Here is a 21796-nt window from a genome sequence, read left to right as displayed (position 1 = left end):
TATTATCAAATGCAGGACAGCCCCTGACACTCCAAAGCATTTCATCAGCTGTGGGTTTGAAAAGTAAAGTTGATTTTATTTTATTTATTTATTTTTAGAGATTTTATTTATTCATTCGACAGAGAGAGAGGGACAGCCAGTGAGAGAGGGAACACAAGCAGGGGAAGTGGGAGAGGAAGAAGCAGGCTCCCAGCAGAGCAGGGAGCCCGATGCGGGGCTCCACCCCAGGACCCCAGGATCACGCCCCGAATAGAAGGCAGACGCTTAACTACTGAGCCACCCAGGGGCCCCTGTAAAGTTGATTTTAATGATGATATAATACCCCAGATATATTCACAAAGAATTTAAAATCTCAGGACAAAGAAAGGATAATTTCTTTCTTCTTCCTTTTTTTAAATTTAAGATGTATTTATTCATTTTAGAGAGAGAGAGAAAAGGTGAGCAGGGGAAGAGGCAGGAATCGAGGGAGAGAGAGAGAATCTCAAGTAGACTTCCCCTGAGCACAGAGCCCAAGGTGGGGCTCGACCCCAGGACCCTGAGATCATGACCTGAGCTGAAATCAAGAGTCGGATGTGTAACCAACTGAGCCGCCCAGGCGCCCCAGGATAATGTCTCTTTAATGTTGCACAATCTGACGTGGAGTAATAAGAAGAGCTCACACTGGCTAGTGTTGTATCACGTACAAAGCCCTTTTAGATCCAGCAAGCTGTCAGTCCTCCAAGGAGCCCCGTGAGGAAGGCTCATCCCCATTCGATGGAAGAGGAAACTGAGGCTTTTCTGGCTAAGTCAAGATCATAGTTTAAAACACCTGGATTCAAACCAGGGGTGTTTGACTCCACACCCAGTGCATTTTCCACTCTGTTGCAAGTATAATAAGCCCTTTTTGCTACCTATATATCTAATGCTAAATGCACTTTTTATAATTGTTATGTTTTATAAGCGCTGGAAACTATTGCGTCAGCTTGTAGTGGACGAACGTGCCAAGTCACAGTCCCTTAGCGGGAATGTTGAGGTGAGGCTGACGTGCCAAACAGGGAGACGGCAGATGTCAGAGATTTCCCCGGCTCCAAGAAGTCCATGCCCTCGGTGCCTCTGGCTGCTTCTGGAAAATGGGAACGGTGACTCTGGTGTTGAATCTTGCCACGATGCCGGTCCTTTAAAGCAATTCAAGCCAAGGCAGGCCCAGCAAGGCAGTAATTCCTAGAGTCCCAAGAGGGCAGAAGGACCTTGGTAGAAAATGCCATCAAAGGGTCCAGGATAGCTGAGTCCTGGCCCATTGATGGTTACATGTCCCTATTTCACAGGTAACCTTATCTATCCAATAGAATGTTTCCACGGCTCGTTAACTGGTCATCATGCTGTGAGCACGGAGAGTACTTAGCACTCCTTCCAAGGCTAGCTGCAGGGAATACATCAGCGTGTGCGTGTGCGTGTGCGTGTGTGTGCACGTGTGTGTGCGTGTGCGTGCGTGTGCGTGTGTGTGTGTGTGTGTGTGTGTTAGAGAGACCTTGTGTGTGGGAGACAGCGAGAGAGAACGCTTCGGACAAAGGCGCTGAGGTGATTTGCAGGCGGCCATGAGCAGAGCGACCCGTGTCCTGGCCCTTGTTTCCAGAGCCTGGCCTTCAGCCAGCTCTAGGAATTGCCAGCCTGGATTTAGCAGCCTCAGAAGGAGACCGAGCAAGGATGTGAGGATGGTGTCACAGAAACAAAACCTTCTCTTGTTCCCGCTGTGCTCTCCCTGAATTTAACAGGCATGTAAATAGGAGAAGCCTGCTGTCTTGCAGGAGACGTGGATGCCATTTCCTTCCAGGCAGGCTTGTGCTTCCCGTCAGTAGCCAGTGCACTTGCTGCCTGGCTGGGGCCATGGGCCAGCCTTCCCAGACTGAGGAGGTCCCCACAGGGATTTGGGATGGGAACACCGAGCCTGGCCAAGGAGCTGGGCCCCCAAGAAGGACAGGGCTCCTAGGAAGCTTCTCCCACATTCCTCAGCCGGGCCGATGGGGGCAGGCCCTTTGGTGGCTCCTCTCAGGTGCAAAGGTGGGTCTCTTTTCCGGGAAATGCAATTGTTTTTGGAGGAACTGATCAGTTTTCTTGTGATGGAACAATGGAAACCTCACTACCCTCCTCTCTCAGGCCCTCACAAAATTCTAGGATAGCTCCGAATGTTCCCATCACAGGAGTTTTAAAGGCAGGTCCAGTCTTACAATCCTTGTCTTCCTCTCTGATCCATGGTGGTAGGTTTGGCGGGTGCCGTCTGTGAGGAGAGCACAGCTGACTCCATCTACCTTTGATCAAGGGCCATATGCTTCCTTGATGGAAAGTGGCAGGCCGGGTGTGAAATGGGGGGAGGGGCTTCAGGAGCTCCAAGGATTTGTGGAGTTGAGCTCTGATGCAGATGTCAGCTGGTCACCAAGTGTCATCGTTACCCACCCCCAAGAGAGAGGAGGGTGACATGCGTGGATCCTTTCTGTAGTAGACACTGATACAGTGCTCCTGCTAACCCTTGCCCACGCTCAGCTGTCTGCTGGAGTTGTGTGGGGCCGGCCTGGTGTGTCCATTGAGTTCTCCAGAGAAACCACAGATAGGCTAGGCACTTGTTTCAAGGAATTGGCTCTTGCAGTTGTGTGGGCTGTCAAGTCTGAGACCTGCAGGGCAGGCTGGCAGGCTGCAACCTCAGGCTGGAGTGGATACTGCCTTAGGGAGAGCTCAGTGTTTCCTCTTTAGACCGTCAACGGATTAGATGAGGCCCACCCACAGTATTAAGGATGATTGCCTTTATTTAATGTCAGTGCATGATAGGTGTTAACAGCATCTGTGCAACATCTTCACAGCAACACCCTGATTAGTGTTGGGTTAAGTCATTGGGTGTGATGCCTTGGCCAGATGGACACAGGAAACTTGGCCACACCTGGTGCTCCCAGACCCTGTGCTGGTCAGTGGTTGGTGGAGCCATTCCTTTCCAACCTCTGAACCAAGGGTCCTATGGGGTGGCCAGTTCCTTGTCACTAAGCAGCTCAGCCTGGCTGGATGGGAAATGGTAGAGTGGTGGGACATCAGATCCGTAGTTCACTGGGACCTAGCAGAGTACTGAGAGGCGGGTGGCCAGGCAGAGTCTGTTCTTCAGAACATGACACGCTGCCTGAAGGGGCATGGGGGAAGGGGACACTCAAAATCCACCAGCGTAGCTACAGCTTATTTCATCTAGAGGCCCCAGCAGATAGAAGACGGCTGTGGATCAGACCTGCAGGGTTTGCTGACTCACTGCGTGATACTTGCACACGTCCGTTCCAGCTCCAGACAAGAGGCCCTGGACCTGTGTTCATGCTGCTTTCCTTCTGGAGACCTTGGTTGGGCACCTGGCAGTACCAGCCCTACCTGAGGTGTCGGGGTCAGAGGCAGAGTCGTGGAGACAGGGGTGCTGCCCTGCAGATTTTGTGGCGGAGACACTGTGGAGGAGGGCATGGGCACCAGGGACCATGGTGTAGCTCCTGAACTCCCAAAATCTTTCCAGAGACCACGGCCACCTCCCCACCAGCTCCCCTGACGCAGAAGCCTCAGGCTAGTTGGGCCAGGGAGTTAGAGACAGAAGCAAGAAAAGAAGTATCCCTCCTGGCTCCCAGCTCAGCAGCCTTTTCTGATTGTTACTGCTGTGAGCTTTCGTGTGGTGGACTTTTATGTGGCACACGCGCCTCTTGAAGTCAAGTTCAAGGAGAATTTACCTAAGTCAAAAACTGCACTTTGGCTGCAACTTGTGAGCTGTTCCCTTTGCAGCCCCCCATTGCTCTTCCACAAAGACGCCCCCCCCCCCCCCCCGCCCAGGACAGGAGCACTCTGTAGCTTGGGTCTTGCCTGAATCTGACCCAGCTCCTTGTTGCATAGAATACCACCCTTGGGATGGTCCTCTCTGCCCTGATCCATCGGTTACCCGTAGGAGGAAAAGACCAAGTGCTTTGGGAGGAGGGAGGATGGAATTCTACAAAACCTCAGCCCTTATGTGCTCACAAGCTCCTGAAATGAGATCCAAGTGGTGAAATGAGATCTGTTGCCGTTATAATAGCGCTCTATAAAAAATAATACAAGGAAAACAGGAGAGAAGGGAACCACCGCTTTGTGAGCCAACAGGGAAGCCGTTGTGGGTTTGGCTTGGCTGCAGCTGTATCAGAGGGCACGGTTCTCGCAGACACGAATCTCACGGCACGCTGTGTAGACACAGGACATCATTTCTCAGCCTCAGGAGTCCATGACCACCCTGCCTTCCCCCTTTCTACGCTCCAGCCTGCCACTCGAGAAACCCCCAAGTGTTCACATAGCGCAGAAGAGTCCGTGCACAGTCAAGGGGCCCTGGGGGGGGTTCGCTGCTGGCCCAGCCTCTAAGCGAGCCCCCTGCTGATGGCCTTAATTTGCTGTGAGGTTGCTAAGCTGAAGCCACTAGAGACAGGCAAGATAGGCCAAGAAATCACACACACACGCACACGCACGCACGCACGCACACGCACACGTGTCCAGAACAAAACTGCCCCATGAGCAGGCAGGCAGGACGTGGGCAGAGCCGCTGTTCTATGGCATCTATGGATCTTGGACTCCGAGGGTCAGCCGGGGCTCAGGCGTGTTGTGTTGGACATCTCTTAAACAGGTGAGGAAGATCCCATGTGGGCCCACCTGGAATCTCATCGTGGCTGGAACATACTGGATTTGTATGCTGTGCTGTGAATCCTGCCCCAGCCCCACCCCCAAACCACCTGGGGTCCTTAACTTCTCACTTGAGTCGGTTGGGTGCGGGTTCCCTGGTGCGGTGAGTCTCGAAGTCAAGCCCCAGGATGAGTAGCATCAGCCCCAGCGAGAGCTGTTAGATTCTCGGGCCCGTCCTGCACCTGCTGAATCAGACAAGACTCTGGGATGGAGCCCCGCACTCTGTGTTTGAATGAGCCTCTGGGGGTTCCCATGCTCACCGGTCTGAGAACCACTGCTCTGGTGCAGGATCCAGGGAGGTGAAAAACGAGTGGCCTGCAGAGTGAAGGGTCTGGAAGAATACAACGTGTGGAGTTGGTCTGTTCCCTGGAGGTCTGTCTGCCTGAGACAAGGAGCGCCTGCAGGCCTGGGCCCCTCTCCACTCCCCCAGGCCACTTCCTTTAGCCACACAGCTCTCCTGTGTTGGCAGGGACAGTGGGGTTTCCTCCACGGGACAGATGAGCTAACCGTTCTGTCTCAGAGGCGTTACCTCCAAACCCTGACCATTTTGATTTCTTGCAGATAGTTCACACTCGCAAACCACTGACTTGCCCCTCGTTTGAGTTTATTACAGCGGGTCACTTTACCTGGACTCGCCCTCACATTACGCTCGTGAGATGTCTCCAAACAAAACCACATGTTAAAAATTGTAAGCATGATGAAGGGACTTGCCATCCAAGCGTATCGGTGGCTCTCAGGAAATACTCGCTGGGGGGACATTAAAAATAAAAAAGGTCTCCGTGTTAGGATGGGGATGGTTCTTGGACCCCGCATGTCAGTCGTGTTGAGCTGTGCCCAGCAGCCGCCTACAGAACGGAAACTCGGCTGAAGGTCTTTTCATGCCACGTTCCCTCATTTGACATGCAACACTCGATATTTGATACTTGAAAGTGCTTTGCTGGGACTGCTCTCTCTCCATGCCTGTCAACTTTGCTTGTTGAGATTTGACCTAATGTGTATTTTCCTACACTTCCTGTAAGACTTCAAGTATTATGGTAGGACAGTGACATCCACAGCGACAATCACATTTGCTCCTTTCTGCCTCCGGGTTCTGAATCAGATTGGCATACGAGATGCCTCCTCATTAAGGTCGGCCATCTTCCAAGGTGTGGGTGGCTCCGTGTTGGAGACTTGCAAGCTAGTGAATTTTCCGGACGGCGATAGTGAGGTCAGTTAGTAATAGCTTGTCCTGCTCGTAAGGGGCCTTGAGTCTGTACAGATGTCAGTTCGTGGGGCGGCAAAAATGAGACACGGGCCGAGAGAGTCTTGCTCAGGGAAAGGTCAGGAGGGAGACAGACTCTGCTGTTGCTTCTCTGTCTGGAGCAGACCTTTCCTCCTGCCCTCTCCTCAGCAGCCACTCATTACTCTCTTTGCCATCTCTTGGGATGTCAAGTGGATGGGCGCCATTTTGCAGGGAAGAGAGCCTAGGGGCCCCGCTCCCCATTATGACGCATGGTAATCCCATCGGGTCACTGTGGGTGTTGGCAGAGGCAGAGGGGGACTGCTTTGGCATTTTCTTTTTTTTTTTTTAATGATTTTTTATTATATTATGTTAGTCACCATACAGTACATCCCCGGTTTCCAATGTAAGGCTCAATGATTCATTAGTTCTGTATAACACCCAGTGCACCATGCAATACGTGCCCTCTTTACTACCCATCACCGGTCTATCCCATTCCCCCACCCCCCTCCCCTCTGAAGTCCTCAGTTTGTTTCTCATAGTCCATAGTCTCTCATGTTTCATTCCCCCTTCTGATTACCCCCCCTTTCTTTATCCCTTTCTTCCCCTACTGATCATCCTAGTTCTTATGTTCCATAGATGAGAGAAATCATATGATAGTTGTCTTTCTCTGCTTGACTTATTTCACTTAGCATTATCTCCTCCAGTGTGCTTTGGCATTTTCTATCTTGAAAGTGAAATCATTTTGGTTAACGAGAATTTACATAGCCTGTTATGGAAATAAAAAAACTGAAGCACCTTGGTGGCTATTGGGCTTAATTCTTTCCTCTCGGAGAAATGAAAGTGTTTCGAGCAAAAAACAAAAACAAAAAAACAAACAAAAAAGACAATTCCCAAGGTAGAAAATATGCCACATCTCATCCTGAGCATGTAACTGTTTATAGAGATCCTATTCTATAGACTATTTTATTTCCAAATGATGAATCCCAAAAGGATGCAGCTCTCCCCAGATTTCAGGATCTCGCTGATATCCGTTCTCAGCTGTAGCGAGAAAGAAAAACTTCAATAATGAAACTCAGGGAAACTTCAAACCCCTTTCAGGCACAAAGAACTAACTGTTGGGGAGTTGGTGGTGACTTTTTAATTAACTGAGTCTTCAGCTGCTCTGGAGAAGGGGAAGGGGACCGGACTGGAGGGAAGAGGCCGGGATTCCAGGTGTAAGACAGCATATTTAGTAAGGGTAAAAATAACACGCAGCTGCAAAGACAAACATCTACAGTTTCAGTGTGAGCGGGGAGCCCTCCATGAATCACTGCCAGCTCCACCCACTACTCAGGCCAGGGGTCTGAAGCAGCTTTTCCACTGCCTCTGATTCAGAAATAAAACAGACCCACAAATTACCCCGGCGCCCTCCAGACAATCCCCTCCTTGTCTGGGGTCCTGAAAATACCTTTTGTGGTGACTTACCTCAATTCATGCTATGAAACTCGATTAGGAGTTTGTTCGGTCGATTAGAACTAAGTATGTGCTTTGAGGGTTCTTAGGAAGAAAACCACCTGAAAAGGGTTTTTTGGTATTCGGGTTTGAGACAGGCCCGGAAGGCATGCCCGGGCCAGCCTCCCACGGAGGGCCCTCTCTCAGAACTGACCTCTTTGGGCTTTTAGGGCAGAGCTGCCAAAGAAAACCTTTGTGTTTCTCTCACGTAGCTTCATCGCCCAGTAAACTGAAGAGAACATTCGGGAATATAGTGACATTCTAGTAAACAGCGATGAGCTGAAGACTGCATGGGAGTAACGTTAGCCTGCTTACCCACATAAGAGTCGGGATAGAGAACGTGGTCTTGGAGGGCAAGAGTAGGTGGAGTCAGGGAGCGGGGCCTTCTTCACTCAAAATGCAGACTCCAGGAGAACAGGGACACGTGCGAATCCCTAGCACCTGGGACAGGGCCTGGCAGAGAGCCTTGCTCCATAAATACTGGTTAAAGGGGTGACTGAACTGAGAAGACCCAGGGCCAGGGGAGAATCTAGGGAGTGTGGGTTTATCCAAAGGCACTATGGCCCCGTGAAGGGCTCAGGTCGCACGTAGCCAGCATGGATTTGTGTTTGGGGAAGATCAATCTGGAAGTAAAGCATGTGGCAGAGAGCAAGGCAGTGGACAGCTGTCCTTTAAGGGCAAGAGGAATTCAGGGATAAGAAGAATGGGTCTGGAAAAAGTAGGTAGATTTTCAAGAGGATTGTGGGTTTGTTTCCACCAACTTCTAGAAGAAGTGTACTGATGTTCCGAATTTGATTTTGACTTGCCCTGGACTTTCTCTAAGGCCCTAGCGCCTCGGCTAACTGTTGTGAAGTGACAGTGAATCACAGATTTAATGTGGCTAGTGAGCTCAGGGTTGTCGCCCGGGGCCGTTCGGTGACATTCTTGGATAAATGAGGTCCATTCACACAGCACAGACCACAGCGCAGGGCTGAGGCTCCATTCTTGTCAAGCTAATGGCCACGTCTGTGCCGTTCACTGCAGGCTCTTTCCATGATGGAATCTCCCTGCTGTAAGTAGTCTCTGATGTGAGAAAACCAATGTCAGATGCCAAGTTCATTTTGTTTTTCAAAAACAAAGCCCCAACTTTAATTTCTCAGGACATTTTCACAGGTGCGTTACCCCTTTTAAAAATAAGGTATTATGTATAGCAACAGCTAAATGAAGCTTTTGTCCCCACCTGTGTTCCACTTGATCTTAAAACCTTGGACTATTTTCCCGATGGTCCAACTTCTGCCCTGGTCCTCAGTTCTTGGGCCCACGTTCTGGATCAGTTTCATTCCTGCCGTGCCTCTTAGCATGGGGACCTCTCATTGGATTTCCTCCCATGCTCCCCAGTGTAAGCCCATCATCTCTGCCAAGCGTGCACTGTGCCGAGTCTTGTGGGGGGAGCATTGGATATTCAACTGGAAACTGAGATGATCAACCTTTTTTTTAAAAAAAAACAGACTAATCAAAATTCATACGTATGTCCACATCAACACGCCATCTTTGGCTTCTCCCTGGAGGCCTTGCCTTTGTCTGCACGTGGCTGCCCCTGCTCAGCTCACATCTGCTAATCTCTCCATGACTGCCTTTGGGGCCACTCCCAGGATATCCTTCTGAAAATACCCAACAGTAATGAAACGGAGTTTTCTGAGGGTCCATTCAGTTATGTTTCACGTCCATGAGAGTGACTCATGTGGACTTACCAGGTGAGGTCCTAGAGTGTGGTGGCCAAGTACTTGGACACAAGACCCCAACAGCTCAGGTTCAAATCCAGAAAGGTCTGTAAATATTTGTTTGCCCACAATACATTAGGCACTCTCAGAGGCCTATTGGGTTTAAAACACGAAATAGGAGATTGTGGAAACTGGGATAGATAGCATTCCATTTCTCAGGATCTTTTTGCCTTTCCATTATTTCCATTACTCTTGATATCCCTTCCCTGATCTCCTAGGTTGGCCAGTTCTTTCCAGAGCGTCAAGAAATCGCAAGTATGGGGGACTAGCTGAGCCTGTGTAGTCTCTTGATTTCTGTAGCCGAAGCAGCTGAGTCCTATGTGCTTGGAGCACCCTGTTTTGTCACCAGCCCCCTGGCGCTGTGTGGAATGCTTTGGATCTGTGATCAGATACTGGGAAGGATATTGTTTACTGAATCACCCACTTCTCTTCAGGAGAAGCCATGAAAGAAACTTCTGCTTCTGCTGAGTAATTGGTTCACCTTTATGTTTCTGACACCTTGAACTGTAACAGGATACACTTCCTTCTTTGCTTTGGCTAGTAGGAAGCTCAGAGATAAATTGGTGTCCTACCACTAGCAGCTGTAAAGAGTAAACCAACTCAACGTGCTAATATTATGTCGTGATTAATTACTTTTCTGCCTTATATTCCATTCACTTCCATTCATTTGTTTATTCATGTTATCATTTGTCTTGTATGTATTTTTATACCTGTCTTGTATCGTGTCGTCTTGTATGCAAGCTTATAAACTACACGTAGTTTGGAATGATGGAATCTCCTTTTTAGAAAAATGTTCACACAAACTAAACATCTGTTAGTCTAAGTAGCTTCTGGAGAGTCATGTCTGGGAGCTTGGGAATGGAGCTTCTTACAGCCCCTTGATTCTGAAACTCTATGAGAACCCAGTGGGATCAGGGGATATGTCTGACTTCTCATCTGAATTTAAATTTAGTGCTGTTTCCGATGTATTTGATATTCTTTGCCATGTCCCTTCACAGTTAATTTGAAATATTATTATGTCATTAGAGTAAGTGCTCATTATCTCGATTCACATGAACTTTATTCTCCAAATGCTCTTTACGAGTAGTTCGTTCTTTGAGGCTCAACAAGTCAACTTAACTGGGCGTGTGTCTCCAGTTATCTGAAGAAGGGCACCAATGCCCCATCTTTTTCATCACGAAGGTAGAAAGGGCTTTCTGCACTATGTCTGTATTTCCTGGTGTGACCACAATTACACCCACATGCCAGGGAGACCCGTGAGGTTGCTGCTGAAACTAACCTCTTAAAGCTGTGTGGCCCCAAGGGGGCGGTGGGGGAGTTGGGAAGTGATATGGCGCCCCAGCTGTTGTCTGGTGCCTTGGCAAAATCCTTCCCTTTGCACCAGCCTTCCCCTCCCGGGGCGACCTTAGCTCAATGTGGGATTTCTCCTGCTGTGACAGAAGGGAGCTGCCCTCCCAGCTCCTGTTCCCTCTCACTGATGCCACACTCTCTGTGGGACTGTCAAGACTGGTGGTTTTCGGGTTACAAATAAAACCCAGAGCTGAAAATGTGCATTTGAGAATGTGGTTAAGACACAATAATGCTTTTTTTTTTTTTTAAAGATTTTGTTTATTTATTTATTTGAGAGAGAGAGAGAGTGAGAGAGAAGGAGCACAAGCAGGAGGAGGGGCAGAGGGCGAAGGAGACTCCCCACTGAGTGGGGAACCCAACACAGGGCTTGATCCCAGGACCCTGAGATCATGACCTGAGCAGAATGCAGATGCTTAACTGACTGAGCCACCCAGGTGCCCCAAGACACAGTAATTCTCAATTTTCTTTATTTTATTGTGGTAAGAACACTAAACATGAAGTCTACCCTTTCAACAAATTTTGAGTTGTACGTTATTGGTGACCAAACGTAGAATATTACAGAGCAGGTCTCAAGAGATTTTTCATCTCGCTTGACTGAAACTTGATGCTTGCGGATTAGGAACTCCCCATTTCTCTTCTCCCTAAGCTCTTGGAAACCACTTCAAGTCCCTGGGTTTGACCATGTTAGACACCTCATGTAAAGTGGAGTATTTGTCCGAAGCATTTGTTGTTCCGTGCCTGGCTTCTGTCACTCAGCACCACGTCCTCAGTGTTCATGCACTGTCAGAGACTGCAAGCTTGCCTTCTTTTATTTTTTTAATTTTTTATAATTTTTTATTATATTATGTTAGTCACCATACAGTACATCCCTAGTTTTTGATGTAAAGTTCCATGATTCATTACTTACATATAAGGAGACGAGCATTCCACTGTTGTATACACCACGTTTTCTTTGTCCATTCACCCACGGGGGTGGACAGTTAAGTTGCTTCCCCACCTTGACCATCGTGACTAGTGCTGTAATGAACATAGGAGGCTAATATCTCTTTGAGATTTGGATTTCCATTCTTCCGGATGAATAGGCATAATGAGATTGCTGGGTCATATGGTTGCCTTTTCTAAAGACTTGCAAGGAACCTCCATTCTCTGTTTCATTGCAGCTGCACCATTTTGCAGCCCCACCAACAGCGTGCAAGGGCTCCAGTTTCTCTACGTCCTAGCCAACATTTATTATCTTTCGTTTTCTGTACCAGCCATCCTGACAGGTGTGGGGTGATCTCTCATTGTGACTTTGATTTGCATAATAACTTCTCTGTGCCCTGAAAAGAAAGAGTTGTTGAGAGAAATATCTTGAGTGATGCCTATTTACAATAAAGAAATTCATCCCCCGAACAATAAGACAGAGACATTTCATATTCACCAAATGATTATCCAATTAGCAAGTGTCTAATGAATTGCCTTAGAACTTTCACAGAAACCGCTGGAAAACACATATGCAAATACTAAGAATACAGTATTTCGAGGGAGGCTCTTTGCTGTGTGCATTTCAAAAGCAATGCGTTGAACGTCCAAATCCCTATCACGGTGCAGTAGAGATCACGTGATCCTCTATCCGAGGCAGGGCTTGCTGCCCGTGGAATACCAAACTGTTCCTGGAAGTTTCTCCCTGCCAACTTGCAAACCTCAGAATGCACAGGGTCCGTGGAGTTTCAGTGCAGTAAATTTCTGCAATGTGGGGCTTTCCTTATCACACCAGGGCCACAAGCTGAACATGTATTTACTGGGAGACTTTTAAATAGACACTTGTCAGTTCTCTGAATCATGTTAAGACTTTTTTTTCCCTTAAATAGGCGTTTAAAGAGATGCCTCTGAAAAAAATGTTCTACTCCAGGAGCTGTCTCTACTGCTTACTTAGGTTTTTTTTTTTTAGACGTGTCCTGGTTGGGCCCCACACCTGCTGTGCCAGGTAATGAGTTGTACAGTAGGAATTGTGCACATGTGGCAATGCACACCTTAAACCAGAGCGACACGTGGTCAGGGAGGTCTCAATGCCTTTCTGAAATTAAGGCCTATTTTACCTTGTAAGGACAGCATCTCCCCTTTCCTTGGTGGAGGCTAGAAGTGTGGACAGTGGGTGAGCCTGTCCAGCTTCAAGTCTTCGTTTGGACCCCTCCTGGCTCTGGACCCCGAACAAGCCCCTTCTCTTTTGTGTACTCGGTTTACATGTCCGAAAAATAGAGATGGGGCCCATGCCTGCTGCCCCAGGCTGTGGGAGGACCAATAATGGTTAGGCACTCAGGACAGGGCCCAGCCCTATATACACTCGTCTTGGGCTGTTAAAATTCCCAAGAGAATAAACAAGGGGAACTGACTGAGAAGTGAGAACACGTGGGGCCCGTGTGCCTTGATTACCTGCTTGAGTCCGGCTTGTAGGAGGCTGGTGCGGTGACCCTCTCCCTTCTTTGGGGCTGGAGTTCCCTTAGAGTTTTTACAAAAACTATTTGAAATGATCAAGAACATGGTTCCATTCTATCTTCCTCCGAAGCTAAAACAGAATACGATGTTCTGAAGGGGCAGCTTTTGAAAATCAGGTCTGAGGGGTTCATGTGGCTGTTTTTTGTTTTTGTTTTACAATGAAATCTGGATGGGAAAGCTTACCTGTCTAGCTGGAGAAGAGCAGATTTAGGGTGCCTGGTATACAGCAGGCACTCAATTAAAGCAGTCTAAATGGAGGAGCAAATGAGTGAAGCTGCAGTGCTCACCTAGACTTTATCTTTGTAGCTGGAGTCACGCTCGTTTGCTGAGCGGCGTCTAAAGCCTTTTCCTGAAGGAAGCAAATCTTTTAGACTCTGTCCTCCAGTCCCTAGTAACTCCTCTCCTTGAGGCAAATAGACCAAAACACTCACTCTCTGCTCAACGGATGGAATTTTCCAAAGGGATAGGAAACTACGTCTCAAGTGAAGACATTCCATGTTGTGATATTAGGATGGGGCTTCTAGAGATAAGTGTTTGAAGCCAGGAAAAGTAGCATCAGCAGGAAATAATGCATGTGTAGGCAGCGGTGGAAATATAGAAAATCCGCACCATGGGAACTCAGACTGTTTTTGTTTTTAAATTTCCTTCATGTTAGCACAGCTGTGAGGATGCCATGAAACAGGACCACATCTTTCCAGGCCTGTGGTAGGGCCCTAGTCCTCTGACCCTGACCATGACCTTTACCCATAGACGTACCTGCTCCTTCCCCATCTGCAGCCCTGAGCTCCCTCCATCAGCACCAGGCATGGGTGCAAGTGATGCTGGAAGAAACTTGGATTTTTCAGAGCTCTGAAGATGCCGAATGAACTCCTCCCAGGGCACTGCCCCTCGATCTGCCCTTTCTGTCCTGATACCCGCCATGCCTTTGGCTATTGAATGAACTTCTCCATCTCACCCCAGCCCCATCCCACCCGGAGAATACCCTTTTGCCTCTGATGGTTTTGACCTTCTCAGACTCGAAGGTCAGGCCCATGGCAGGCCTGTAGTTCCATGATTCCACAAGTTGGCTGCAGAGCTCCGACTAGTGAGGTGTGGGGAAGATGAAGAAAAGCTCATTGGAGTGGAGCCCTCCACCTCCAGCCTTAGACACTGGGAGGGAAATCTGACATCCAGTGAGATTTAGAGATTTCCAAGAGCATGAAAATCCCATGTTATGTAGAGCCTGAGAAGCAACTGCCAGAAATCCACCTTAGATGTAACCCCATTATCAAGATCCCTCAGCTACAGTGATCTTGAGTTAACGACCTGTGGGTTCACCTTCTAAAAGGCATCGACATATTTTTCTGTTTCCTGGTTAAGCTGGATTTTCCACTTGGGGTTCCCCTATTAGATATTTCACCATATATTATAACCTTCAATTCTCATTAACTATATTTGCAGAAAGAAGGCAGGTTTGTCTTTATCCAAATGACCATGGCTGCCTTAGTAACAGTAGGAGCCCTGGGAACAGTTACCGGGGTGTCAGCCGCTGGCCCTTTTCTGCATCCGGTGAGCTGGCTGCACACCCCATCCCAGCCTCGGGCTGCTGAGGCCTCTCCGCCACCGCCTCCCAGGACACCACGCCTGCCTCCTTCTCTGCCTGGCCTGCCTGCCCCTCAGCTGGGGCCATGGTGAGCCTTCGAAGCTCCATATCGAAAGATCGACTGTAGGGATTTGGAACTGGACACAAGGATTTCATTCTGAAGTTTGGAAGAGGAATGTCGTTCTAGGATATGCCTGGCAGAGTGCCTTCCGAGCTGGTATGGCCTCTGAGCATCTGTGCAGACAGCCTGTTTAGAGTCACACAGAGAGGACAATGGCAGGTCGCTGTTCCCTGCAAGTGTTTCCAAACAGCTGTCACCAGGGGAGTTTTGACACGACAGTTTCAGAAGGAGCTGGCTTAAGAAACAGAGCCGGGTGGCAGCTCCGCTTCCCCTGTGCCTGCCCCGTCCTTCGACCGAGCACGGGCACCGTATTAGTCCGGCTCCAGCCGCCGTAACAAAATGCCACGGCCTGGGGGGCCTACCCAACAGGAATTTACGGATTTATTTCTCACAGGTCTGGAGGCTGGAAGTCCAAGACCAAGGTGCTGGCAGGGTTGGGGCCCGGGGAGAGCTCTGCCCTTGGGCTGTGGACGGTCACCTTCTCAGTGTATCCTCAGAGGAGACAGACAGAGGGAGTCCTCTGGTCTCTTCTACTTCTTGTAAGGGCACTAATCCCATCATGGGGGCCCTCTCCCTCATGACCTCATGGGGACCCTGATCGCCTCCCAACGGCCCCACTTCCAAATGCCATTACATTGGGCGTCAGGGCTTCAAGAAAGGAGTTTTGGGGGGACACGGTCATTCAGCCCAGAGCAGACACTGTGTTTGCCCTTTGACACTTCTCTCCTCTTTCCTCCTCAGCCTCCGCACCTTGCCCTTCCTTGGTTCCCTCTGGGTATCACAAGAAGACTGGAAGGCAGGCTTCTCAGTGGCAGCAATAATGGAAGGATTTATGTTCTTCCCCTTCAGGAACTCCCCGGATGAATGCAGCATGGCAAAAGGCGGGAAGATGGTGGGCAGCCCAGACACTGTGGGCATGAATTTTGGCAGCTACATGGAGGAGAAGCACATGCCACCCCCGAACATGACCACGAATGAACGCAGAGTCATCGTCCCAGCAGGTCAGATGCTCATACTTCACTCTGCTCAGTCCGCAAACCACGCCTTCCCAGAGCACCATTCTGCTTTCTCTTCCTGCCTCTGGCTTCCGTCACCCTCACTGGTCTAGAGGAATTATCATACATGGAAGCCAGCAGGAGTCTGGCCATCTTTGGTGAAATGTCCACTGATCTGTGTGTGTGAGACAGAGAGAGAGAATGGAAATCCATGAAAAGTGACCTCTCAAGGGAAGAATTGCCCTTTCTCTGAGATTATTTGGTGTTAGGTTTTTGTTTTGTTTTTTGTTTTTTGTTTTTTTTTGATGAAGTGTTATTCATACTAAATGGTAGGCTTTTGAAAAATAATTCTTATCTGGCAAAATAAAAAGCTGGGAGCTGTGTATTACTTGTTCTCCAAGTCAAAAATTCCAGCTATCCCTGGCCTACAATACAGATTCCGAGAACCAGAGTAATTCTTTGCCACAAAAGTAATTCTAAACTCAAACCAAAGCAATAGCTCTGAATTTGAGGAAAATGCCGGGAACTTACTTGTTGAGCAAAACTGAAGGGAATGGGAGAGATGACTTACACACAGCTCCTCAGAGGAAACGCGCCACGTAAACCCAAAAATGCCAGGGCCACAGTGACGACTTTGCGAGTCCTTAGTCAATGTCAGGGTTTTTGGTAAGCAGTTTGGAGACACCATCTCAGGAAATCTTGGAAAATAGGAATCCTTATCATGATTTCTCTGATGAGGAAAATGGAGCTCCCAGAGGTCAGCTAACTTTTCCTAGGGCCTACATTTAATAAGAGACCAAGTTAGAGTTCAGATAGGCCTTCCTCCCTCTTTGTTCTCTTCCTGGAGGTGCTGGGTTCGGTCTCGGCTCCTGACACAGCCCCCACAGGATCCCCTCTGTCATTCTTTACGTCCGGCTATCTGGTCGCCCTGTGGCTCTGCCTCAGGGGCCTGGGCTTACTGTCACTTCAGCCTGAAACCCTTGATTCCAGGTAGTTCTGTCCTTCAGCAGGGCTCAGTGCAAATGTCTCCTCAGAGAGGCCTTTCCTGAGGGCCCCCCACCTAGACCCGTTGCCAACTCCACCCACGGACCTCAGCCCCTGCCTGCCTTATTCGTCTTTACTGTGCTCACCCCGTCTGTCATTATACTGAACATTCACTGACTGCTTGCTTATTAGCTTCCTCCCTCCATGCAACCTCAACCCCCCAAAGGCCCAACTTCCGTGGCCAAGCACAGTGCCTGGCATGCAGTGGGTGCTCAAGGAACATTAACTGAGGGGAGAATGGTTGAAAGGGTACCTATGCATGGGTGAGGTCTGCACAAACTTGATTAAGCCTTGCTCCAGGGGTCACCTAAATTCATCTCTCTGAAGTGTGGTGGTGAACAGACTCCAATCCCCTCTGTGGTGTGATTCCCATCCCCCTGCCCCTCAGCCTGTGTATGATCATAGGCTTCTGTCGCCTTCCACATAGACCTCAAAGCGCAGAGGATGTGACTGAACTTCTGGCTTGGGCTCCTGGACTGGGCTTCACCTCAGGATTGTCACTGGGTGGTGGGGGTGGCTTACATGAAGCTGACTTGGTGTGGTTGACATGAAAGGCATTATCCTTTGGGGTCATCCCTCATCTTGAGAGACTTTTACTGGAGACAGCAAGGTGAAGTCTCCTGTGTGCCTGATGACAGGGACAGAACTGGTTATGATGTTGATTGAAAGGCAGTTGACTCTTCTGTGGAAGCCCTGTGTTTGATTTGATCACCGCAGCTGAGCTACTTACCGGAAACCCGTGACTCACTCCTGGGTCATAGAACAGAAGGCGGTTCCTGCCGGTGGGGAAAAATACAGAGGTGCAAGTGTCCGAGGCACACATCCTGGCTGTGTGGCACCTAAGAAAGGCTGAGAGCAGGGGTGTTCCTGGGGAGGAATGGAGGGCAGGTGTGCTGTTGCCTCCGACGCTGTCTGGATATGAACAGGGTGAGGTAGGAACCCAAAGGGCGCCCACCCACCCCTGTCTCTCCCTTAGCCTTGTTTCTTAAGAGTGTCATTTCTTCAGTTCAGGCAACACAAAGTTTTTCATTCTCTAAGATGGGAGAACCAATCTGAGGAGAGATTCTTGTCTTGGTTCTTCATAGAATCACAGACCCAGGAGGTAACGCGTGGCGCCACTCTCCCTGTTTACTGATGGGCTGATGTTTCTCTCAGGGGGTCACTGTGCTTTGAAGTCATCGGTATCATTCGCCACAGGGACAGACTTGAGGCTTTCTACCTTAAGGAAAATGTTGAGAAAACAGGAGAGATATTTATATGGGGAAGAGGCAAAGAACCAATTTAATGGAGTCAGAGCATCTACCATTCCTGATACTGTATATAGTAGGTGCTCATTAAATGTTGGTCGTCTGGGTGGGATGATGGTCATGCAGATTGGCTCATATTTAAGGTTTTGTGCAAAGATTGGTTTCATCCCCTGAAGAAAGTCCTCTTTCAGCTGTTCCCTCCTTTGGTTGCTTCACGCCAATGCAGGCAGTTATTCAGTTAATAGTGTTGGTAAGAGAGCTAGTTGTGGCTGATTTTGCAAGTTGTGAGTCTTTCAGTTATTGGCCAAGCTTTATGTATGTGTGCTCATACACAGACACACAGATGAACACACACACCACACACCCACCCCCACCCCCCCACACACGCACCCCTCCACCCACACCCACCTACCCCCCCCCAGAATGCATCCCCCCCCCACATACACACACATACAGCTGCATTGCACAATCCAGATAATTCCTCCGTGTGGCCAAGATTGCAGGCCCTGGGGGCAGCTCTGTCAGCTGCTGCATCTGTACCCTCAGCCCTAGCTCTAGGACCCAGGACCCAGGACCCAGGACCCAGGCACCTCACGCAGGCACATCTTGGCCATAGAGCGTGCTGCACACATAGATAGAATTCTCCAAACCTGGTTCCACCTGGCACCTGGGAGTTCCTACTAGTTAAACACATTGATTGACACTCAGAAGTGCAAATCATAAAACTAGCTGAAAAAAATGTATTTCTAAGCATCTGTTTTTAAAATGCAGACTTTTAAATCTTGCACAGTTGCAAAAGGTGGGGGGGTCATTCGGCTCCAAGGTGTTGGCAGACCGCAAGAAGGGGATGCCTCAATCAGTACATGATTAAGTGTCCATAGGATAAAAAGGAAAGTAATATGGGAAAGACGGTCCAGATATTCTAGAGAAAAATGGATTCCTTGGTTTGTCACAGGAAAGGAGCAGGGAAGTCTTGAGAAAAACAGTCAATCAGTGAGACCAGCAGACATTCCAGAAAGCCCTGGCTTGTGCCTCGTGTCCCAGAAAAATTGTAGATTGTGCCTCTCCCTCTCAAAGTACACCGGTTAGACAATAAATCACATGTTTTACTTTTTTATCTACCTGTCTGTCTGTCTATTTTGTGTCCATGTGTATGTCTAAGTCTACATCTTATGGGGTTGGGCTGTTCCTGACATGGTTGTAGATCAGAGGGTCACTGAGTGAAATCAGTCTTACGAGGAACTAGACACGTGTGGCCTGGTGAATGGCACTCTGTCGGTTGGCTCAGTGGGATTTGGACGTCACCCGGGAAATGTTCCTCCGAGTACGATCAGAACCCCGTGCGTCGGGATTCCCTGGGAGACTCGTGATTTGAAAACGCACATTTCCAAGTTTCCTGAATCCGGATATGTGGAGGGTTGAGGATTCCACATTGTCGATGCACTTTTCGGGTGATTTCGTGCATAATGTGGCTTGAGAAGCTCTAATCTAAATAGAAGACACTGAATAAATTTTACTCGCACATACCTTAACCATTTTTAATAAAGGCAGGCTGGGCTACTTTTAGAAGAGGGAGGGGCCAGGAAGATAGGAAGTAACTAACAATTTCACATTGATGTTCCCAAAATTTTAAAACTGAAGAGTCATCTGTTTGGTGGGAAGGAATTTTGTCTTCCTAATGCTTCTCCCTTAGGATGTATTTTTGGGATCTGTCGTTCGTTGGTGGCACGCTAATGTGACATTGTGTGACAAAAATTCTCAAATAAAAATAAAATAAAATAAGCTAGAATAAAATAAGATAGACTAAAATAGAACAGAATAGAATAGAATAAAACAAAATAAAATAAGATAAAATAAATTAAGACTAAAATAGAATAGAATAAAATAAAATAAAACTAAAATAAAATAAGCTAGAATAAAATAAGATAGACTAAAATAGAATAGAATAGAATAAAACAAAATAAAATAAAAATAAAATAAATAAAATAAAACAAAACAAAATAAAATCTGCAGAGGCCAATGTGTCAAGGCATCCGCAGGAAAACCTGGGACGGTTGAAGGCACAGAATGCAGTGTGAGTGGGGGAAGCCCTGGGCTCCATTCTGACAAGCTGGATCAAGCATAGTACAAGGCCTGTAGGCACTGGGCTGTGTTCCTATCAACAGCCAAGACGACTCAGGCACAAAGTAGGCATCTGACTTCCAGGTGTTCCCACGTCTGCCTTGCCAACACTGCTGAGAAACAAATGGGTCTCCATTGCACTGTGGAGCTGGTATTCTAAGGCACCTCGGTTTCATGACGCCTCATGAATCATCTGCTATTGGGGATGCTATCCCTCCGGGTACCGGCTGTAGCTCCGGCTGTCCCTGTAGCTTTTCCTTATTGACATTGCTCTTGGCGATGTGCTAACCAACAGGGCGGGCAAAGAGGAAGGCACAGTCTTCATCCACTTTTCTTAAAAGTTGCAAAATGCTGACCAAAATGCAACAGGACGTCGGGTTTTAGCAGCTTACATCATTTTGAAAGATTTTTTCCTTTTCTCTGTTTTTATTCCCTAAAATATTTTGGTGCAAAAGCATTGAGCTTTTCAAACATTTCTACCTTTTTTTCCTCTTTTTTTAAATTTAAATTCAGTTAATTAACAGATAGTGTGTTATTAGTTTCCGAGGTGGTTGAGTGATTCATCAGTCACACATTTCTACTTTTATTTTCTAAATATCTACCTTGAGCACGAGCACTCCTGGCAACTAGAAGTCTCAGAGATAGAGTTGCCACATTTGCTTGTTTGCTTCAATTCGTTCATTCATTCACTGAGCGCTTACTGTGTTTCGGTCACCGTGAATAAGAGCTCTTATATGATTTAAGACCCCCCTATTCTTACCCCCCAAAGACCCATGACTGGAACTCCTGGTATTGTGTCTTCTTCCGGCCCTCCACACTCGGTCCCTTCTCCTCAATTCATGAGGCATTCAGTGAGAAATTGCTACTCTTATGCCCGTCCCAGAGGAAGTGACCAGAGCTGGCCAGAAGCAGATAAGACCCATGCAAATGAAGTCAGTAGTTCCTGAGAGGAGAGTGTAGGATTAAGAGCTCAAGTGACTGATTCAGACAAATGTTTCAAAACATCGATAGCCTCCGCCATTTTTCACTGCCACATCCTGCCCCCCAGTCATGCGCTCTCCTCACACTCTGTGTCACCACAACCCTGTTTCTCCATCCGTGCTGTTCCCTCCAAGGGAATGCCCTTCCACCTTTCTCTGCTCACAAATCCTTCTTCAGGACAGATTCACCCTGTCTAGGAAGTCAACCTTGGTCTTTTTTGCAACTTAATTGCTTCTCATAATACATCTTACCAATTCTTTTATTACTGTGCTTTATTTTGTTCCACATTAATTCTAGAATACATCCCATACTTACTTAAATACAGATATACCATTTAGTTCCATGGAGGATTTGAGATGCCTTGTGAACTAGACTACTGATAAACATGCGAACCGAACTACTGATCAAAAAGAAATTAGGAATCAGTCCTGAGGCAATTAAAAATATTAATGGAAAACCAAAATCACATGAAAGAAGTATGCAGCCATTTTGACCACACTTGACCACGAGCTTGGCCAAGATATCGTAGCCAGGCTTCCAGTATGGCTTTGAGCTTCCTGGCAGCCAAAATAAAAAGTCGTGTGGGGACATAATCCCTGTTTTCGCAAAGAAGTTTCACAGGGAAGGTGATGTTTTTCTCAATTCTGAGTCCTACACACAGGATCCCTGGACTTTACATTTGGGGTCCACCGAGGCTGTACAGATGACCATCATTCTG

General features: G+C 48.1%; 1 protein-coding gene across 6 annotated transcripts in view; it reads left to right on the top strand.

Moving 5' to 3' along the window:
- The window catches only part of ERG (ETS transcription factor ERG), a 243123-nt gene that overhangs the window by 188038 nt on the left and 33289 nt on the right, over positions 1–21796 (top strand). For all 6 annotated transcript variants that reach the window (XM_057306539.1, XM_057306538.1, XM_026502975.4 and 3 more), the window contains one exon: positions 15540–15691. In XM_057306539.1, coding sequence (XP_057162522.1) covers positions 15540–15691 — 152 coding nt within the window. The remainder of the gene's footprint in view (positions 1–15539; positions 15692–21796) is intronic.

This window comes from Ursus arctos, unplaced genomic scaffold (genome assembly GCF_023065955.2).
Source record: "Ursus arctos isolate Adak ecotype North America unplaced genomic scaffold, UrsArc2.0 scaffold_4, whole genome shotgun sequence".
NCBI lineage: Eukaryota > Metazoa > Chordata > Mammalia > Carnivora > Ursidae > Ursus > Ursus arctos.
Note: the sequence above shows the minus strand (reverse complement) of the source record. Positions and strands in the feature narration are given on the sequence as shown.